This window comes from Mustelus asterias, chromosome 1 (genome assembly GCF_964213995.1).
Source record: "Mustelus asterias chromosome 1, sMusAst1.hap1.1, whole genome shotgun sequence".
Classification (NCBI taxonomy): domain Eukaryota; kingdom Metazoa; phylum Chordata; class Chondrichthyes; order Carcharhiniformes; family Triakidae; genus Mustelus; species Mustelus asterias.
Window position 1 is genome coordinate 159,817,635 of NC_135801.1, and position 19,277 is coordinate 159,836,911.

Below are 19,277 nucleotides of genomic sequence, written 5' to 3' on the forward strand. Positions count from 1 at the left end.
TACTGTCCTTCTTGAACCCCTTGGTATCCAGGAATGTTTAGTATCTAGTCCTGTCCTTCTTTGAGCCACCATATTTCTACATGGTTATCTACGTTTGCAGGTCACTAATCTTATTTATCATATTCTAGTTCATATGTGTTCGAGGGCATTCCCTGCAGTAAAGAATGAATTGCTTATTTTTTAAAAAATTAATGCAAACTGAAATGTTCTGAGGGATTGGGTGTTAAGCAACTAGCTTTATACTTCGTATTTCTAGAATTTCTCCATCAGAGGATTTAAAAACACAATTTCATAGTATTTAACAGCAATTTGCAGAGTTGTTCTTTGATTACCGTACCTTGCAGAAATTCTCTTCACCGTGATCTGAGGCCCATAGGTCTTTCCCTGAATCATAGTTTTTCCTATTGATCGCACCAGTGGGAGAATGTTGACTTTTGGAGACAGCAGGCCTCGCAACCGACCTTGAGCTATTGCTGAAGATCCAATATTATACCGCGAAATATTGGTCTGGGTGAAAGAGTTAATGAAAAACTTTTAATTAACTTGAAACACCAAGTATCTTAACTAGCTTTCAGTTGTAAAGTTCTAAGTCAGAGTTTGCAGTTAATCTAAATTGCAGCTTGGGATATACTGGTCAGAAAGATCCCATTGCACCAAATTCCCGACTTAACACTTGGTTCACAAGGCACTCTTATTCTCACATCACTTTGTGTGATTGCAAAGGCTGCTGTGTTCAAGTTCTATCAACAACTTACTATTTACGGCTCCATTTTTAGCTGATCTTTATCTATTAACTTTCTTGACATTATCATCTCTCCATAACTCAGAGAACTGCACCACTCCCACTGTTAAAGCTACATCCTAGATGCTTGGTTTCCTTTCTTGTGTCAAACACCTCGTGTCCTGCAACTCTCGAGTAACTGGCAAAACTTCCATTATTTCTCTCGCACTCCTGAAAGGATACTGGAAAAAAAAACTGACTTCTAAATTGACAACCTGTCTCTCCCCTCAACAAAACTCAATAACCTATCCTACATTCTCTTTTTCTCTACGTCTCTCAGTGCTGAAATCAAGATTCACTGCATTGATCCCAGCTCTCGCTTATCCTTCCCAAGTAGTTTGTATCTTCTTGAGCACTTCTTTTCTTCTGTTGTCATTAGGTTTTTATTTCAGGGGTTTGGCCGAATTATTACTCTCAGATTTGCTTGGTCTTCTATTTTAATGATTTCTAACTTGCTTTGGCCTACCACAGTGAGAAGAAAAGCAGTACTTTTAACCAGGATATGAAAGAAATATTTTACCTGATGGTTAGAATTGAGATTCAGTAGTCGCCAAGACTTATACATCAAGTCAGAGAAGTGAAACAGAACACGCAACCTATCTGTAAGGACTTCTGGGCTGCACTCTTTTAGCACATTATACTGTGGAGGTACCATCTGTGGTGTACCGAGTTGAACAGGTATTGTGCTACCTAAATTCAAAGATAATACAGCTTAGTTGCTTACAAATTCTAAAATTCAGCTCTTATACCTATTATATAGCAGAAATTGTGTTTAGAATTACAGAACAATAGGCAGAATTTAATGTGTGTTATGGGGGCCTTACCCACCAGTTGGTGAACTGATGGGAGCCCTTGTAGGCTGTCTCTGGGAGGTATAGTGGAATTGACAGCCAAACAGGCATTTACCTGGACAGTCTTGAGCTTCCCACATGTTCAAGCCCCCAGACGGTGGAAATCCTATTCCCTCCACAGTAAGCTGCTACCCAATCAGAGGCCAGCAGCCCTCCAGTGCAGGTAGTGCCATCAGGAACAGTGGCCACTACCAGTTCAACACTTGGGTCTACCTTGAGGATTGCCGCTGGATCCCCTGGTAGAATCAAGTGTGGCCGGATTGGAGGTCACAAGCCAGGAGAGAGGATGGGGCTCAGAAGCAAGGGCACAGGGTAGCACTCAGTGGGTTGCTCCACCTTCCCTGAAGCTAGTTCCCATGACTGGTTATAGAATGCTTGTGAATGAAGGATCTCCCCTGCTAGGTAGGCTGCAGGCAAACCAGTTAGGTCTCCATGCATGCCGAAACCTCCATGTACGGGTTGAATACCAGTGGCAGCAGTGTGAGGCCATCTATGGCCTTTGATTAGCTACTTAAGAGCTTCAATTGACCTCTGGGCAGGAAAGTTGCCCTCCATCCTGACTTTGATAGGAGGCAGGGGGTTTGGGGAGAGGTGGGAAAATGGCAGGGTCCCCACCCCAGACTCTCCTACATGATTAAAAGGCTCTTCCGCCCAATCAAATGGTTCCTAGCCTCCAAACTCAGCTTGGGGGAAGCGTGGCAGTAATTCTGACCAGTGATTCCAAGTCAAAATCATTGTATAAATTCAGTATTCAAAACATTTCAAAAAATGTTAGGTCACCCTATCATCTGAAAAAAATTACCGTCTTTGGTACAACGACCGATTAAAAAAAAAACTAATGTATTTATTGTGTGATTGCTATATCATGGGAATTTCAAACTATGGTGTCACTTATGATAAAACTCCAGTTACACCAACAGTAACTTAAACATCCCAAAAAGCCTGCATACTGTCATCATTACTTTAAAATAAAATAATTTCAGAAGGTCGATCACACCAGCAAACATGCATTTATTGCCCAAATTTAATGACCTTCCTTCAGTAATGTGACATAATATTAGCCCAGGTTATCACGCATGTGTGTGTGTGTGTGTTTGAGAGTGAGGGAGAGAGAGTGGGAGAGAGATCGCTGAGGAAAAAGGAACATAATTCAAAGCCAGTGTTCTTTTAATGAGATGAGAGCGAATTGGCCTCGCAGCTAAAAGTTATTACATACATGCACCAGAATCATTTATTATATTTGACAGCTTTCAGTTCTTTATAATGGTTCCTAAACATCTGTAAATCTCTTACTAATCCTGCAGGACACTTTAAATGATTGTGTGCAGTTTTGTGGAGAGGTGATGGCCTAGTGCTATTATTGCTAGACTATTAATCCAGAAACTCAGTTACTGTTGTGAGGACCCGGGTTCGAAACCCGCCACGACAGATGGTGGGATTTGAATTCATTAAAAAAATAAAACAAATCTGGAATTAAGAATCTACTGATGACCATTGTCAGTTGTCGGAAAACCCATCTGGTTCATTGATGTCCTTTAGGGAAGGAAATCTGCTGTCCTTAACAGGTCTGACCTATATGTGACTCCAGAGCCACAGCAATGTGGCTGACTGTCAACTGTCCTTTGAAATGGCCTAGCAAGCCATGCTTTCTCAAGGGCAACTGGGGTGGGCAATAAATGCTGGTCAGCCAGCGATGTCCATGTCCCACGAATGAAAAAAAAGTTTAATTAATTGTGCTATAAGATGATGATGTAATGTCACCTGGAGCTAATGGTGAAAGAGGCGGGGTGGTCCATGCAGCACTGTGACATCGACCAGCTGAAATCTGATGAATATTCTTCCCTTGAAGTGTAGCAATCAATGTTGGCTCTTTTACTTGGTTGGTATGGTTTAGACCAAGCTGCAGAAAGGAAATGTAAAATTTGTGGCACGAACTCACAATATAGCTATGCAGACACAAGACAAATGAGTAAATTTTATGACTTATTAAACAAGACTTTAGCTGTGCAGTTTGGATTCCTAAAACTCTAAATGCTAGAAAGTAAGAGGAATACAACCAGGGGTACATCTAGTTTGTCTTCTACTATTCTGGTAGTCATAGGATAAAATGATATTGGAGTTGTTGACTAATTAAAGTAACAATAGAATTAACTAACATAACAGAAACTCAGTGATGTACAAGCTTTGGTGACAAAGAGGGATGGGTTTTACGGAGCCTACAAAGGCAGAAACCATGACTCTGTGGGATGTGAAATTTCAATTTCCTAACAGTGGGTTGAAATGCAGAGATAAAATCAGCAACATGTTTGCTCCTGGCCTATGGTGGGTTCATACTTGTAATTGATTTGCATGCCGTGTGTTTGCTGCTTTAAGGTGGGCTGCTCTAGTGCAGCCGAAAGTTGGTTCCTGCGGGTTCTGTACAACCTTTCCTTGTTAATAAATACACTTGTGTTCCTGATGAAGTCTGTCGGGTGCGTCATTGTATTGGTGATAAGGACACTGCCTGTGGTCAGACGTGTGAGTAGTGAGATGTTTAGATATTGCCAGACCTGAGAGACAGGCAGCAGAGCAAACCTGAAACCCACGGTCAGAAGTTTAGAAATATATCTGCTCTCAAGTTGTATGTTAACAGCAACAAAGCAACAGCAGGAAGGCTGTGGTGGAGACGCAGAGCCTCACTGTTTGACAGGATTCATTAATTGACTGTCCATAGGGGCAGCAAATTTTCCCTGCCACAAAATCAAATGTGTTTTGCATGTACACAACTGGCTCTTAGAAAATTAATGATAATCGTGTGGGAAAAGGCAAGAAGAAAGTGGAAGCGGCACACAGTTCTGATTACAACATCAGGAATAGCAGGCTGTTGTCAAAATCCCAGCCCATGTGTCCCAAGTCAACTTTTCCTTTCAAGTACGCTACCATATGTCATGTCTGAAGTTAATCATGGAAAGAAATAACATTTGAACAATTGAAATGTTTAATGATATATTGGGATTATTTATCATTCATCTGACCTATGCTATAAAATATTGATCGATCTGCTGTGGATCTCCTATTTACTTTCAGTGTTCTTAAACCTCTCATCTTTTTAACATCCCATTAGTTTAATAGTGTACAAAAATGTTTCTAAAGTAAAAGTAGAGTTTACTTATTAGTCACAAGTAGGCTTACATTAGCACTCCAATGATGTTACTGTGAAAGCCCCCTATTTACCACACACTGTGACGCCTGTTTGGGTACACTGAGGGAGAATTTACCAATGTACCTAGCCAGCATCTCTTTTCGTCTAAGACACTTGATGAGTTTTAAACCAAATATGTTGTCCGGCAATTTCTTTATCATTCTTTGAATTGAAAATACATTTAGTATACTACCTAAATAACCTCAGGTTACTAAAGGAGATACTGGCAAAAGAAAAATATTTCAGGCTACTATTAATGTTATTGATGTCATGTGGCTCATTCTTTCTTCACCACTGAAAAATGATATTTTTCGTGCTGAGAGTGGCTGAAAGGTAGGAGAGGCCAATCATTCTGCTTCCAGTAAAATAAAGCAACACCTATTAAAATATATTAAATCGATGATCGCAAACATGTGTTTTTCAGCTGGAGTCACTGGAGAGTGGTGAGCAGTAGAAACCGTGGCTGATTCTTCATTGCGGAGGTGTTGAGTCAATCATATTGCTGCAACACTGAGATCAGCTACCTCAACACAGACAAAGGAGGCGATTCTCCCATCCTGTCGTGTTAATCTTTTAGCGTGGCGGGCCAGGAAAATCATGTGTTGGCTGATTGGCGGGATTCCCGCGAGCATTCGCGCCGCGATTGCGCCTCCCAGGCCCAGATTTCCGGCGGTGTCGGAAATCTGCTGGGAGGTGGGGCTAATATTTAAATAGTGTAATTTAATGTAATTTAAATGTAATTAGTGGGCCCGGGTCTGAATTCTCCGGGCCCACAAGCATCTCCCTCCCCACCAGGAGCATTTCACTCGAGGGGTTCAGACTAGCTCCCCACTTTCAGGGAACCAGGGAGACCCGGCTGGAGTAAAGGGGGGCAAGCGGGGCCCCTCAGGGGCTTGGTGGGGTGGTGCCCCCTGGGTATGGGCAATCTGGCAGTGCCAGCCTCTACCTCTTGGCACTGCCAAAGTGGCAAAGGCATGAGTAGGGTCTAAGGGTCGATCCATGGGGTTGGGTGGTCCCGCTGCCACTCTGCATGGGGATCGGTTGGGGCTAAAGGGAAGCCAGTGATTGGGGCGGCCGGGAGGGAGGGTGGGAGAGGGGAGGGTGGGGGTTGGCGATGGGGTGGGGTGGGGGGGGAAAGGTGTGATCATTGGGGGGGGGGTCTCTGCCTGGGGGTTCTGGGGTGCTCCGGGATGGGAGGGGCTGGCCCAGGAATGGTCATGGGGGCTGCAATTGGGCTGTGGGGGGAGGAGGGGGTGGAGGGGCAGCACTGCGAGGGTACCGGGTTGGCCAGCAAACTGCGATCTGACAGATAAGGGCCACTGCGCATGCACAGAGTTCTGGAACTGTCAAATTCTGGCGTGAATCAGCCCCGCCCCTGAGCTTTTAATGATATTTACGATTGTGACCTCTGCATTACACAGACTGTGGGAGATCCTTGTCTGAAGTTGCACTGAAAAGCCAGCGTGATTTACACCAGTTTTCCCACAAATTTGACACTTCGAACTTTTTTGGGAGAATTGATCTCAAAGAGTCAAATCTAGAGTTTCTGGTTGGATGTGGTTTCATGCAGTGAAGAGCGCCTCAATGCCCAGACCAGATGAGCAAATAAACAGCACAAAACCAGAATTTCTAAAAACTCTCAAATCATTTTGATGAATTTGATATTATTTTGGTTCAATTAAAACATAATTAGCTGTCAAATTAAGACAGGAATTATTGTGTATGAATTAAATAAATGTCCTTTTATTATTTATTCTTGGCTGTTTTACCTGGCCTTCAGCATTGCATCCCCAGGCAAACATATCCCCTGTAGAGCACAAAGCCAGCGTATGCTCTGATCCCACTGCAATATCTTCAACAAACATTGCTTCCAACGCGGGAACTTGCTGTGGGCGATTGTGATTACGCAGCATCGAGTCCGGCAAACCTATAAGACGCTCTAAAGGTAAAAACAAAGCATTCTGAAAAATAAATCTTCCTTGGTGACTCAATAGTTTAAATTTGAAACCAGTTGATGTCTGGTGTTGCTCATAAAGATTATGAATTTGTGTTTGGCCTCAGGATTGGTGGGCTGGGTTTTTCAGATTCTCTCCTTTAAGATGCTGCTAGATATGCTGAGATTTTCCAGCATTTTCTCTTTTGGTTTCAAGATTTTTCATGTATTATAAAGGGGAGGGGGGGGGGGGGGGGAAGAGATTGTGGTTGCGGAGAGCTGAAAGAATTGGCAGAATTTACTGATTGTGGCATTGGACCCATCCACTGGCTGGGGAGCCGGTGGCAACACAGCCACAGCCATTTCCCGAGCCCTGGCACAATATTCAGTCTGGCAGTCTGCTGCCTGTCGTCGGGGCCTGCAGGGCAGATGTCTCACCGTTGAGAACTGTCAACCAGTCAGAATCCAGCAGCTCTTAGGTACCATCAGCATCATGGGCGGCACGGTTGCACAGTTATTAGCACGGCTGCCTTGCAGTGCCAGGAACCCGGGTTCAATTCTGGCCTTGGGCGATCTGTGTGGAGTTTGCACATTTTCCCCGTGTCTTCGTGGGTTTGCTCTAGCTTCCTCCCACAAAGACCTGCAGGTCTGGTGGATTGACCATGCTAAATTGCCCCTCAGTTGCCCAAAATGCGTAGGTTAGGAGGATTAGCAGGGTAAATATATGGGGTTACAGGGATAGGGCTTGGGTGGAATGCTCTGTTGGAAAGTTGGTGCAGACTCGATGGGCCGAATCACCAGGAGCAGTGGCCACTGCTGATACTGTCAAAGGCCCAGGAGGATCATCACCAGTTGTGTAGGCCCTGGGGAGATTGGGTGGTAATGTCTTCTTGTGGGGGCAGCCCTGCCATAGGTGGGTCCCTCTGTTGGACACAGGGTGCCAAACAGGAGGGCCTTCCACATCAGACTGCAAGCATGCCCACCAGGGTATACCAGACAACCTTTCCACATGGCATCCAGAATTGGCTTCACCATTGATCTATGTAATGTCAGTATAACCAATGCTTTCCAATTGCACCATAGTGCAGATATGTCTCACATGATAGCTTTGGAGTATACTGCATTCACCCCTAACCACCTCTGTAATTGGCATATCAGCATTTTAATAATTAAAATACCATTACTGTACGAGATAGGAAGGAAGATACCTTGCCCAAAAGTGTATACATGCCCATCCTTTGTCAGGACAACAGAAAACTGGGTTCCACAAGCTATTTTCTTCACTCCTTTGTTGCAAAGGCTTTCAATTTTCTGCATGGTAAAAATCATAGATTTTTAAAAAGACTTGCGTTTATAATACCTTCCACAACCTCAATACATCCCAAAGCACTTCACAAGCAATGAAGTCATAGAGTTATAGTTTTACAGAACAGAAAGAGGCCCTTCAGTCCATCATGTCAGTGCTGGCTATCAATCACCAATCTATTCTAATCCCATTTCCCTTCAACTGGTCCATAGCTTTGTATGCTTTGGATTTCAAGTACCCCTCTAAATACTTATTAAATGTTGCGAGGGTTCCTACTTCTGTTACCCTTTCAGGCAGTGAGTTCCAGATTCCCACCCACTCTTTTGGATAAAAATGTTTTTCCTCAAATCCCTCTAAATCTACTGCCCATTACGCACTGCGGACATTCTCTTTTCCACCTTCTTCCATTGGGAAAAAGATATAAAAGTCCGAGGTCACGTATCAACCGACTCAAGAAAGCTTCTTCCATGCTGCCAGACTTTTGAATGGACCTACCTTGCATTAAAAGTTGATCATTCTCTATACCCTAGCTATGACTGTAACACTACATTCTGTACTCTCTCCTTTCCTTCTCTTTGAATGGTATGCGTTGTCTGTATAGTGTGCAAGAAACAAAACTGTTCACTGTATGCTAATACATGTGACAATAATAAATCAAATCAAATCATTACCTTAAATCTATGTCCTCTGCTTATTGACTTCTCTACTAAGGGGAAAAGTTTCTTCCAATCGACCCTATCTATAGTCCTCATAATTTTGTACACCTCAATCAGCCATCTCTCTGCTCTAAGGAAAACAACACCAGCTATGGCTATGACTACAGGGCAAACAGGGCCTCAGTTTAACGCACCATCTGGAAGACTGCATTCCCTAGGTACTGCACAGGAATGCTAGCCCAAAGATTTGTGCTCAAGCTCTTGAACCCATTATTTTCTGACTAAGAGGCAAGCTTGCTACCAATTTAGCCATGGCTGATACCAATCATAACTGGAGATTAAATTACTTATCACAGTAAGAATCAAAAGCTAATTACATCCTCAATTTAAGCAAAATAATTAGTCCTAAAGATTCTCCAGTTTTCATGCTCTGTAAATGAGCGAGACCACCAAATAGTCAAGATTTTTAACAAGTGACACAATAACCTAAAGTTCCCAATACAAAGCATGACACACAATTCAAAGAGCATCAGAATTGTGGCATTCTGCATGACATCCTGACAATGATGTTAGGTTCAATTTGTGAACAATTACTTTATTCAAATCAAGCAACAACAGTTACCAAATAATTAACCTACACTACCAGTCTTTCATGATGAGAGATAGAGTAGGTGAACGGTATACGATTATGGTACACTATTGTTGTAGCATTTGGATTAGAAATTTGAGCAAATATGAATAACTCTTTGCTTTCAATTCATGCCCCAATTCAAGTTGTGTTTTTCGTTTGCTATGTTAATAAATTACAGTATGATCCAACCCTCCAAGCTGTTGTATTTTTCCTATTGAGATGCAGTTTAAAGGTAGTCAATGAACCCGATGTCAAAACTAATCCTAACCCTATTCTAAAATACTACCAGACAAACTTTAAATATTAGCTTTATACTGCATAAATTCATTACTATTATTAGATGCTACATTACATTAAAATATCTAAGATATGATAAATAAATGAAACTTCTTCCCAAATTAGATTAAATATATTGTAAATACTTTATTGTGAATACATAAGCTGGTATTCATCCTACAAACTTAAACAAGTAGATAGTATACATGTTTTTTATGTGGTGGTTAAGATATGACTTATATTCTCACCTGGGGACAGCATTTAACAGTACAAGCTCCTAATCCCAGTTTTCCATAGTCTCCATCACCGAATGACCAGACTATCATTCCATCGGATGAGACAACAAGGGTGTGATTCAACCCACAAGCCACCTGAGGAAATAAAGGAAATCTCCAACTTTGTTTTATGACATTTATGTGGAAATAGTTAATGAATGAATAAATAATATGGCCAGCAATCAAATCTCTGTACAATGTTTCTCTTGTTATTCAACAACCCCTGGATCCTTCAATCAAAGCCTCTAAACCACAGTATAATTTTAGTAAAATTGCACTGCACCCCTTTTAAAGCCAGTATATCATTCCCTAGGTTTGGTGGCCAGAGCTGAATGCAATACACCAGATGGGGTCTGAACAAGGCTGATATTTTAAAGAAAGACAAACAAATTGTGTGGTTTGTGCCACCACTTCTATGAAATTCTTGACCAGTAACTTCTGCTAACAGAAGCCTGGAATTAGGTATAAATAGTAGGAAGCACCCTCTCATTCGTTGGCCATTTCACCTGCACTCAACGTCCAAATATGGCAGAATTGTGGCACAAGATTTCGAGGCCTTAGTGATCATAAGGTCACCAAGGTTCCTTCAACAGCACTTTCCAAACCTGTGACCCCCATCACCTAGTAGGACAAGGGCAGCAGATGCATGGGAACACCACCATGGACTACAGCAGTTCACCACCACCTTCTCAGAGGCAATTTGGTTTGGGCAATAGAAATGCTGGCTAGCCAGTGATGCCCATGTCGAATGAAATGAAAAAGAAATATGAAAGAAACTTCAGTTATATGGACTATACAGGAGCTAATATATTATGATGCTGCGCCATGACTGAAACTAGCAAAAAGTAATGATTAGAACTTTTGATATAGTGAATAAAGAGTCGATTTTCTGCAATTAGGCAATTAGTGACAAAGGTGACACCAATTCAAACTCTCAAATTTTGGGTTTTTACATTCGATCTCCTGCCTTAGAACAAAACAAAGAACAATACAGCACAGGAACAGGCCCTTCGGCCCTCCAAGCCCGTGCCGTTCCCTGGTCCAAACTAGACCATTCTTTTGTAGAGATACCAGTTATTACTACACATGGACTACACACCCCGATAATCCAGAGTACACATTTTTATGTGCAATATTTAGTTAAGTGATCGCATGATTTGGGAAACTGAACAGATAACCCAAACCAGAATTTTGTTCTTTCACTTCTATTTACATAGCTGGACTGAAAAAGACTATTTCCTCGGGTGGATGGAGCTATTACAAGGGGGCATAACTATAGGGTTCGTGGTGGGAGATACAGGAAGGATATCAGAGGTAGTTTCTTTACGCAGAGAGTGGTTGGGGTGTGGAATGGACTGCCTGCAGTGATAGTGGAGTCAGACACTTTAGGAACATTTAAGCGGTTATTGGATAGGCACATGGAGCACACCAGGATGATAGAGAGTGGGATAGCTTGATCTTGGTTTCAGATAAAGCTCGGCACAACATCGTGGGCCGAAGGGCCTGTTCTGTGCTGTACTGTTCTATGTTCTATGAAAAGTATTGTTGCGGGGAGGAGTTGGAGTTGATGGAGGAGGAAGACAGTGAGAATTAGAAAGTACAAACTTTCTCTTTTCCGTTTAGGGGATAGGGATATTCACCTGTCAAATAAAGTAACCATCCTTAGTGGAATGTCTATAGGTTAAATTGGGCAAAGGCCCCGGGCATCTTATTTTAGCATAGCCACAGACTGAACAAATGGAAAGGAATGGCACCTGGTTACATGGTTAGTTCTTGATGTCTGTTTTGGCTTGTGGTAGCTAATTCACGTTAGAAGGTCCTAGGTTCAAGTCACGTGCCAGAGACTTGAGTATAATAATCTTTGTTGGTCCTTCAGTGCAGAAACTGAGGGAGTGCTACGTTGTTAGAGATTATACAAAATTGAGGCTTCATGAGTCCAATCAGCTGGACAAAAGATCCCATGGCACTATTTAGTGAGGACCAGAGGAGTTCTTGAAATGTCTTTATCCTTTAACTAATATCTCTAAAACAGATAATGTGCTGTTTGTGGAACCATGGTGTACACTACTTGGTTGCCACGCTTGCCTATCTTAGAACAGTGGCTATACTTCAAAAATACTTGGTGGGTTGTGAAGCTCTTTAGGATTTTCTAAAATCATGAAAAAAGTAAGTGTATTTGGTTTAATACACACATTTGTAGCCCAAGGGCTAATTGCAGGGTCACTTATATTGAAAAATTCATATATGAATAAAGTTCATTTATGTAATCAGGTTAAAAACATGCAAGTAGCAGTCATGTAGCAACAAAATAGACAAACAAATTCAGCAACAGGGAAGCAGTGGGTGGAATATTTAATTGAATTCAAGTTATATTAAAATTACTAACAAATAAACCATTCCTACATTGCAGGCATTAAAAAACATATACATGTTGTAATTTAAGTATTTCATTAAAGGCCTGAATCATGCAAGTTCAGCCTCCCTTTACTACACAATCATGAGAACATACATTTATGTTCCTTCAGAATAGGAAAGAAATGCAAGAAATTGCAGTGGTGTAAGGAAAAAACAACGAACATTAAACCAAAGAAGGAACTATCAAAACCTTGATAAGAAAGGTGTGTTCCAAGGAGGATCCTGAAAGGAAAGGAGGGTTAAGGAATGAATTCCACAGCATGTCAGATATCAATTATTCCAGTCACGTTGCAAAAAACATGCAAGTTGAAGATAGGTCACATGATTGAAGACAGGCTAAGCTTTGATTTAACAAGCAGTGAGCAATAACCTCAGGTTCCATCACAATGTATAAAAAGAAAGCACTTCTTTCTGTATCAAAGCGATACGTTTTATTGGTGCTTTATATAGATTTTTTTGATCAAATGAGTACAGTTAACAGTACCTGTCCTATTGAATAATCCTCCAGTGCAGTCACCTTTTCAGGTAGCATTTTGTTAGATGTGCTCCTGAGACCCAACCTTCCATAATCTCCACTCCCGAATGTGAAGAGTTTTCCATCAACTGTTACCACAGCTGAATGTTTAAATCCACAGGAGAGCTATCCAAACAGAAGGAAAGATTATTCAGTCATTTTTTTTTTGGGGGGGGGGGGGGAAACATAATTGGAAGTATTTGCTGAAATATTGTACTGTTACAAAGGTTGCAAAAAATTTTAATCAGCTTGATGGATAGTGGGGTTGGAATCGTTGCACGTAGGATCAAACATATTTTGCAATTGCTCATAAAATACGCTATATTATCTCAGCAATGGGCCAGATATTACCACTTCATAGAGGTGGAAGACTTGAAGGGAGGTGGAAACAGAAGCTCAAGGGAGGTTATTCAAGGCCACTATTGCACAATCCTGGCATTAAAAGTAAGTCTGCACCTACTCTCTCAGCCACATATGGTAACAGAGTACCTGGAAGAAGATGGAAAATATAAAAGCAGCTTATCAAAAATGCTACTTCCTTCTTTTAATTGAGTGAAATAGTGTGGGTATACCTGCACAACATCCTCTCCTTGCAGTGCTTCAATTTGTCTAGGTCGGCGCTGTCTTTCACTGTTTCCATGCCCAAGTTTTCCATAATCACCATCTCCCCAGCTAAAAACTTCCCCACTCTCAGTTAGAGCCATAGAATGGCCATCAGATCCACATGAAGTGGCTAGTCGTGTCACAACATAACCTGCAAAAGAAACAAAAATGATGAGTATTGCTGAAACCAAGGTGGACAATGAACAAACACAAGATAAACCTGCTCTGAAACAATATACATTCATAAATACATTTATGACATGTAATAAACATTTTTGTATATTAAATTAATGAAGGAAAAGCATTAGATTGTTTATTCAAAAACACTTGGAAACATAATATTGTCATGACGACAGGAAATTGTGACTGAGATCTACCTATAACTTTACTAGCTAACCAAAAAGATATTGAATTGTTCAGAGAGGACCAGATCTTTCAAAAAAAATACAAGACACTGACAAAAGATGGCCACCACCAGTCACCTGATGCCTGGTATTGTAAATTGACCATGCCTCTGGAAAGTTCTCATATGGATTGTACTGCAGATTTGCCCTGTCATATCGCATGGAATTTCTCACCTCGAAGTGTCAAGGTCCACTTCAAAAGGAACTTTTGTAAGGAAGGCATTAAAAATGTAAATTGCTGGATTTTCATCAATGGCAATTCGGTCAAGATAATGGGAACTGCTAACTAGCCAGGTAACAACCGTTATCAAAAAGAGAGAATCACCTACTCTTTGACATTCAATGGCATTGCCATCACTGAGTTCTCGACCATCAACATCCTCAGGGATACCATTTACCAGACCTGAACCGGACTAGCCATATAAATACTATGGCTAGAAGAGTAAATCAGAGGCTGGGAATTCTGCAGGTAGTATCTCCGCTCAAAGCTTGTACATGATGTACAAGGCAAGAGTCATGAATGTGACAAAATACTCTGCACATGCGGCTCCAACAGCACTCAAGAAGCTTAACACCAACCAGGACAAAGCTTGATTGGCATGACATTAAACATTCACTTCTTTCACCACCAATGCTCAGTGGCAGCTATGTATACCATATACACGAGATGCACTGTAGCAACTCACCAAGATTTCTTCCACAGTGCATCTGAAATGCACAATATCTACCACCTAGAAGGACATGGGTGGCAGATGCATAGGAACTGCATCACCTGCAGTTCCCCTCCAATTCACATAAGAACTAGAAGCAGGTCCACTTACCTGCCCACTCACCATAACCCTTAATTCCTTTACTGTTCAAAAATGTATCTATCTAAAAACATTCAATGAGGTAGCCTCAACAGCTTCACTGGGCAGGGAATTCCACAGATTCACAACCCTTTGTGTGAAGAAATTTTTCCTCAACTCAGTCCTAAATCTGCTTCCCCTTATTTTGAGGCTATGCCCCCTAGTTCTAGTTTCACCTGCCAGTGGAAACAACTTCCCTTCTTCTATCTTATCTACTCCTTTCATAATCTTATATGTTTCTATAAGATCTCCCTTCATTCTTCTGAATTCCAATGCGTATAGCCATCGAGTCTACTCAGTCTCTCCTCATAAGCCAACCCTCTCAACTCCAGAATCAACCTAGTGAATCTCCTCTGCACCCCCTCCAGTGCTAGTATATCCTTTCTCAAGTACTTTCACACAGTACTCCAGTTGTGGCCTCACCAGCACCTTGTACAGCTGCAAAATAACCTCGCCGTTTTTAAACTCCATCCCTCTAGCAATGAAGGACAAAATTCCATTTGCCTTCTTAATGACCTGCTGCACCTGCAAACCAACTCCTTGAGATTCCTGCACAAGGACACCCAGGTCCCTCTGCACAGCAGCATGTTGCAATTTTTTACCATTTAAATAATAGTCCATTTTGCTGTTATTCCGACCAAAATGGATGACCTCACATTTACCAACATTGTACTCCATCTGCCAGACCCTCGCCCACTCACTTAGACTATCTATATCCCTTTGCAGACTTCACACACTGTCCTGACTTGGAACTATATTACCGTTTCTTTACTGTCACTGGGTCAAAACCCTTGAAATCCCTCCTAATAACACGATAGGTGTATCTTTTAAAAGAAAGTTTATTTATTAGTCACAAGTAGATTTACATTTAATGTGAAAATCCCCTAGTCGCCACACTCCGGCGCCTATTCGGGTACACTGAGAGAGAATTTAGCACGGCCAATGCACCTAACCAGCATATCTTTCGCACTGTGGAAGGAAAGCAGGGCACACAGAGGAAACCCATACAAACACAGGGAGAATATGCAAACTCTGCACAGACAGTGACCCAAGCCAGGAATCGAACCGGGTCCCTGGTGCTGTGAGGCAGCAGTGCTAACCACTGTGCCACCATGCTGCCTACACCACATGGCCTGCAGTATTCAAGAAAGCGGCTGACCACCACATTCTAAAGGGAAATTTGTGATGGACAACAAATGCTGGCCTTGCCAGCGATGCCCACATCCTGTGTAAGAATTACATTAAAAATTTTTTACCATACAGTGCCTTTATTTCTTCCTTGGGATGCCCTCTTGAGGTTAACATACATAGAAAATAGAAGTAGGAATAACCCATTCGGCCCTTCGAACCTGTTCCTCCATTCATTTTGATCATAGAAACAGAAAAAACTACAGCACAAAACAGGCCCTTCGGCCCCACAAGTTGTGCCAAACATATCCCTACCTTTTAGGCCTACCTGTAACCCTCCATCCTATTAAGTCCCATGTACTCATCCAGGAGTCTCTTAAAAGACCCTATTGAGTTTGCCTCCACCACCACTGACGGCTGCCGATTCCACTCGCCCACCACCCTGTGTGAAAAACTTCCCCCTAACATTTCCCCTGTACCTACACCCCAGCACCTTAAACCTGTGTCCGCTCATAGCAGCCATTTCCACCCTGGGGAAAAAGCCTCTGAGAGTCCACCCGATCTATGCCTCTCAACATCTTATATACCTCTATCAGGTCTCCTCTCATCCTATGTCTCTCCAAGGAGAAAAGACCGAGCTCCCTCAGCCTATCCTCATAAGGCATGCCACTCAATCCAGGCAACATCCTTGTAAATCGCCTCTGCACCCTTTCAATCATTTCCACATCCTTCTTGTAATGTGGCGACCAGAACTGAGCACAGTACTCCAAGTGGGGTCAGACGAGGGTCTTATATAGCTGCATCATTATCCCCGGACTCCTAAACTCAATCCCTCGATTGATAAAGGCCAGCACACCATACGCCTTCTTAACCACCTCCTCCACCTGTGGGGCCGATTTCAGAGTCCTATGGACCCGGACACCAAGGTCCTTCTGATCCTCTACAGTACTAAGAGTCTTTCCCTTTATATTGTACTCCTTCAGCCCATTTGACCTGCCAAAATGGACCACTACGCATGGCTGATCAGGTTAAAACCACTTAGCTTTTCAGATCTGGCTTCATTCACACCATTTGCTGGGAGTTTAACCAGTGTTTCCTGCTGTCTACTGAGACCGAAAAAAACCAGCCCCTTTCACAGGTTTCCGTATCTTCTTAAATACATTCTTTCCCTTTGATCTCTCCATGGTCTCACCCAGTCTCTTGTGAACTGCTCTTACCCAGAATTGATTCATTTAGTCTCTTAACTTTAGCTTTTAGAATTTAAAAGAAAAGTAAACTCACTCTGTCCAAGCTTTATTTATGGCACCTTTTCTTTCACACTTTGCTATCTTCTCCTTTGAATCACAATAATCCATTCAAATCTGTTTTGTAACCATCCTTACTAAATTACCTTAAATAAACATCTGTTTGAAATCCTCCTGGCCCTTTTACCATATCAAACCCCCAGTTTAGATTCACATAGTCACTCTGTCATTTGCATTAATTACCATTCACATATCCCAACGACCAGAATATTACCAACAGAAATATTACAATTTATTGGGTCTTCCTGACAGGTTTATTTGACAATTGACAAATGTGAAATGATCCCTTTCCATGGTCAGAATTTTGTGGTTTAAGTGGTTGCAGGCCTGGCCTGACCTGACGGCGCATGAAATCGCACGAGAAGATGTCAAAGGACAAAGAAAAGTACAGCATAGGAACAGGCCCTTCGGTCCTCCAAGGCTGCGCCGATCACAATGCCTGTCTAAACTAAAACCGTACGCACTTACGGAGTCAGTATCCTTCCATTTTCATCCTATTCATGTATTTGTCTAGTTGCCCCTTAAATGCCATTATTGTACCTGCTCCCACCCCCTCCCCAGGAAGCACCTTCCACCCTCTGCGTAAAAGACTTGCCTCGCACATTCCCTCTAAACTTTTCCCCATGCACCTTAAACCTATGTTCCCTAGTACTTGACTTTTCTACCCTCGGAAAGAGCATCTGACTATCCACTCTGTCCATGCCACTCAATCTTGTAAACCTCTAGCAGGACACACCTGAACCTCCATTGTTCCAGTGAGAACAAACCGAGTTTATCCAACCTCTCCTCATAGCTAATACACTCCTGACCAGACAACATCCTGATAAACCTCTTCTGTACCCTCTCCAAAGCATCCATGTCCTTCTGGTAGTGTGGCGACCAGAACTGTACACAATATTCTAAATGAGGCCTAACTAAGGTTCTGTACAGTTGCAGCATGACCTGCCAATTTTTATATTCAATGCCCTGACTGATGAAGGCAAGCATGCCATATGCTTTCTTGACTACGTTATCCACCTGCATTGCCACTTTCAGTGATTGATGGACATGTACACTCAGATCTCTCTGCCTGTCAATACTCCTAAGGGTTCTATCATTTACTGTATAATTCCTACATGCATTGGACCTTCCAAAATGCATTATCTCACATTTGTACGAATTAAACCCCATCTGCCATTTTTCCGCCCAAGTCTCCAACTGGCCTACATCTTGCAGTATCCTCTCACAATCCTCTTCACTATCCGCAACTGCACCAATTTTTGTGTGGTCTGCGAACTTAATCAGACCAGCTAAATTTTCCTTCAAATTATTTATATATACTACGAACAACAAAGTTCCCAGAATTGATCCCTGTGGAACACCGCTAGTCACAGCCTTCCATTCAGAAAAGCACTCCTCTACTGCTACCCTCTGTCTTCTATGGCCAAGCCAGTTCTGTATCCATCTTGCCAGCTCTCCTGATCCCGTGTGACTTCACCTTCCATACCAGTCTACCATGACTGCTTTGACGATGGTGTGCCATTGACAACCAAGTGGGCAATTAAGCCCATTAAGGAGTCAATTAAAAGTGATTTGACATGGCTGTAGTTCAGTTGGCAGGAAGCCAATCGGCCTTCACATTTTTGCTACAACCTCGATCCAGGTTGGGATAAAATGTCCATGGTGAAATTACACATGCATGATGAGTGCAAAATTTAAGCCCATTTGTCATTTCCAAGCATGACACTTAGGTAATGCAACAAACAAATTAGACACAGAGGGCAGAATTTAGTCATGTCAACTGGGTGGGCAAGGTGCCGGTGGGCCCAGTGAATTGCTTTGGTGGCCCCGCAGCCAACCCTCAGCAGTGGAAGCTGGGAGTTGGATACGTAGCCACCCAAGCAAATCACATTAAGTGATTGGTGGAAAATGTCTGACATGGGAACCATGGCTGTTAGCAGCAAGAAGACAATTAGGCTAGGTTATTGAACCACCTCAATCCAATTATGTCTGTGCTGTCTGAATTTTTGTGGTGGCTTAGGATTAAACTAGACTCGCACTGGTCTTCCATGCCTCCAGAAACCTGCCCAACAAACCCAGTTGAGGTTATGAGCTTGCGTACCAGGAATATCCCTCATTCACAGGCATTCAAAGCCTGCTTGAGGAACCCAACATTGGAAAGGTGGCAGGAT

General features: G+C 42.3%; 1 protein-coding gene across 10 annotated transcripts in view; it reads right to left on the reverse strand.

Annotated features, from left to right (window-relative positions):
• LOC144499695 (putative E3 ubiquitin-protein ligase HERC1) overlaps positions 1 to 19,277 on the reverse strand; it is a 297,885-nt gene that overhangs the window by 27,452 nt on the left and 251,156 nt on the right. For all 10 annotated transcript variants that reach the window (XM_078222046.1, XM_078222037.1, XM_078222064.1 and 7 more), the window contains 8 exons: positions 13,392 to 13,573; positions 12,790 to 12,945; positions 9,864 to 9,986; positions 7,955 to 8,057; positions 6,583 to 6,752; positions 3,394 to 3,532; positions 1,302 to 1,471; positions 338 to 507 (listed from right to left, as the gene is read on the reverse strand). In XM_078222046.1, the coding sequence (XP_078078172.1) occupies positions 338 to 507; positions 1,302 to 1,471; positions 3,394 to 3,532; positions 6,583 to 6,752; positions 7,955 to 8,057; positions 9,864 to 9,986; positions 12,790 to 12,945; positions 13,392 to 13,573 (1,213 nt within the window). The remainder of the gene's footprint in view (positions 1 to 337; positions 508 to 1,301; positions 1,472 to 3,393; positions 3,533 to 6,582; positions 6,753 to 7,954; positions 8,058 to 9,863; positions 9,987 to 12,789; positions 12,946 to 13,391; positions 13,574 to 19,277) is intronic.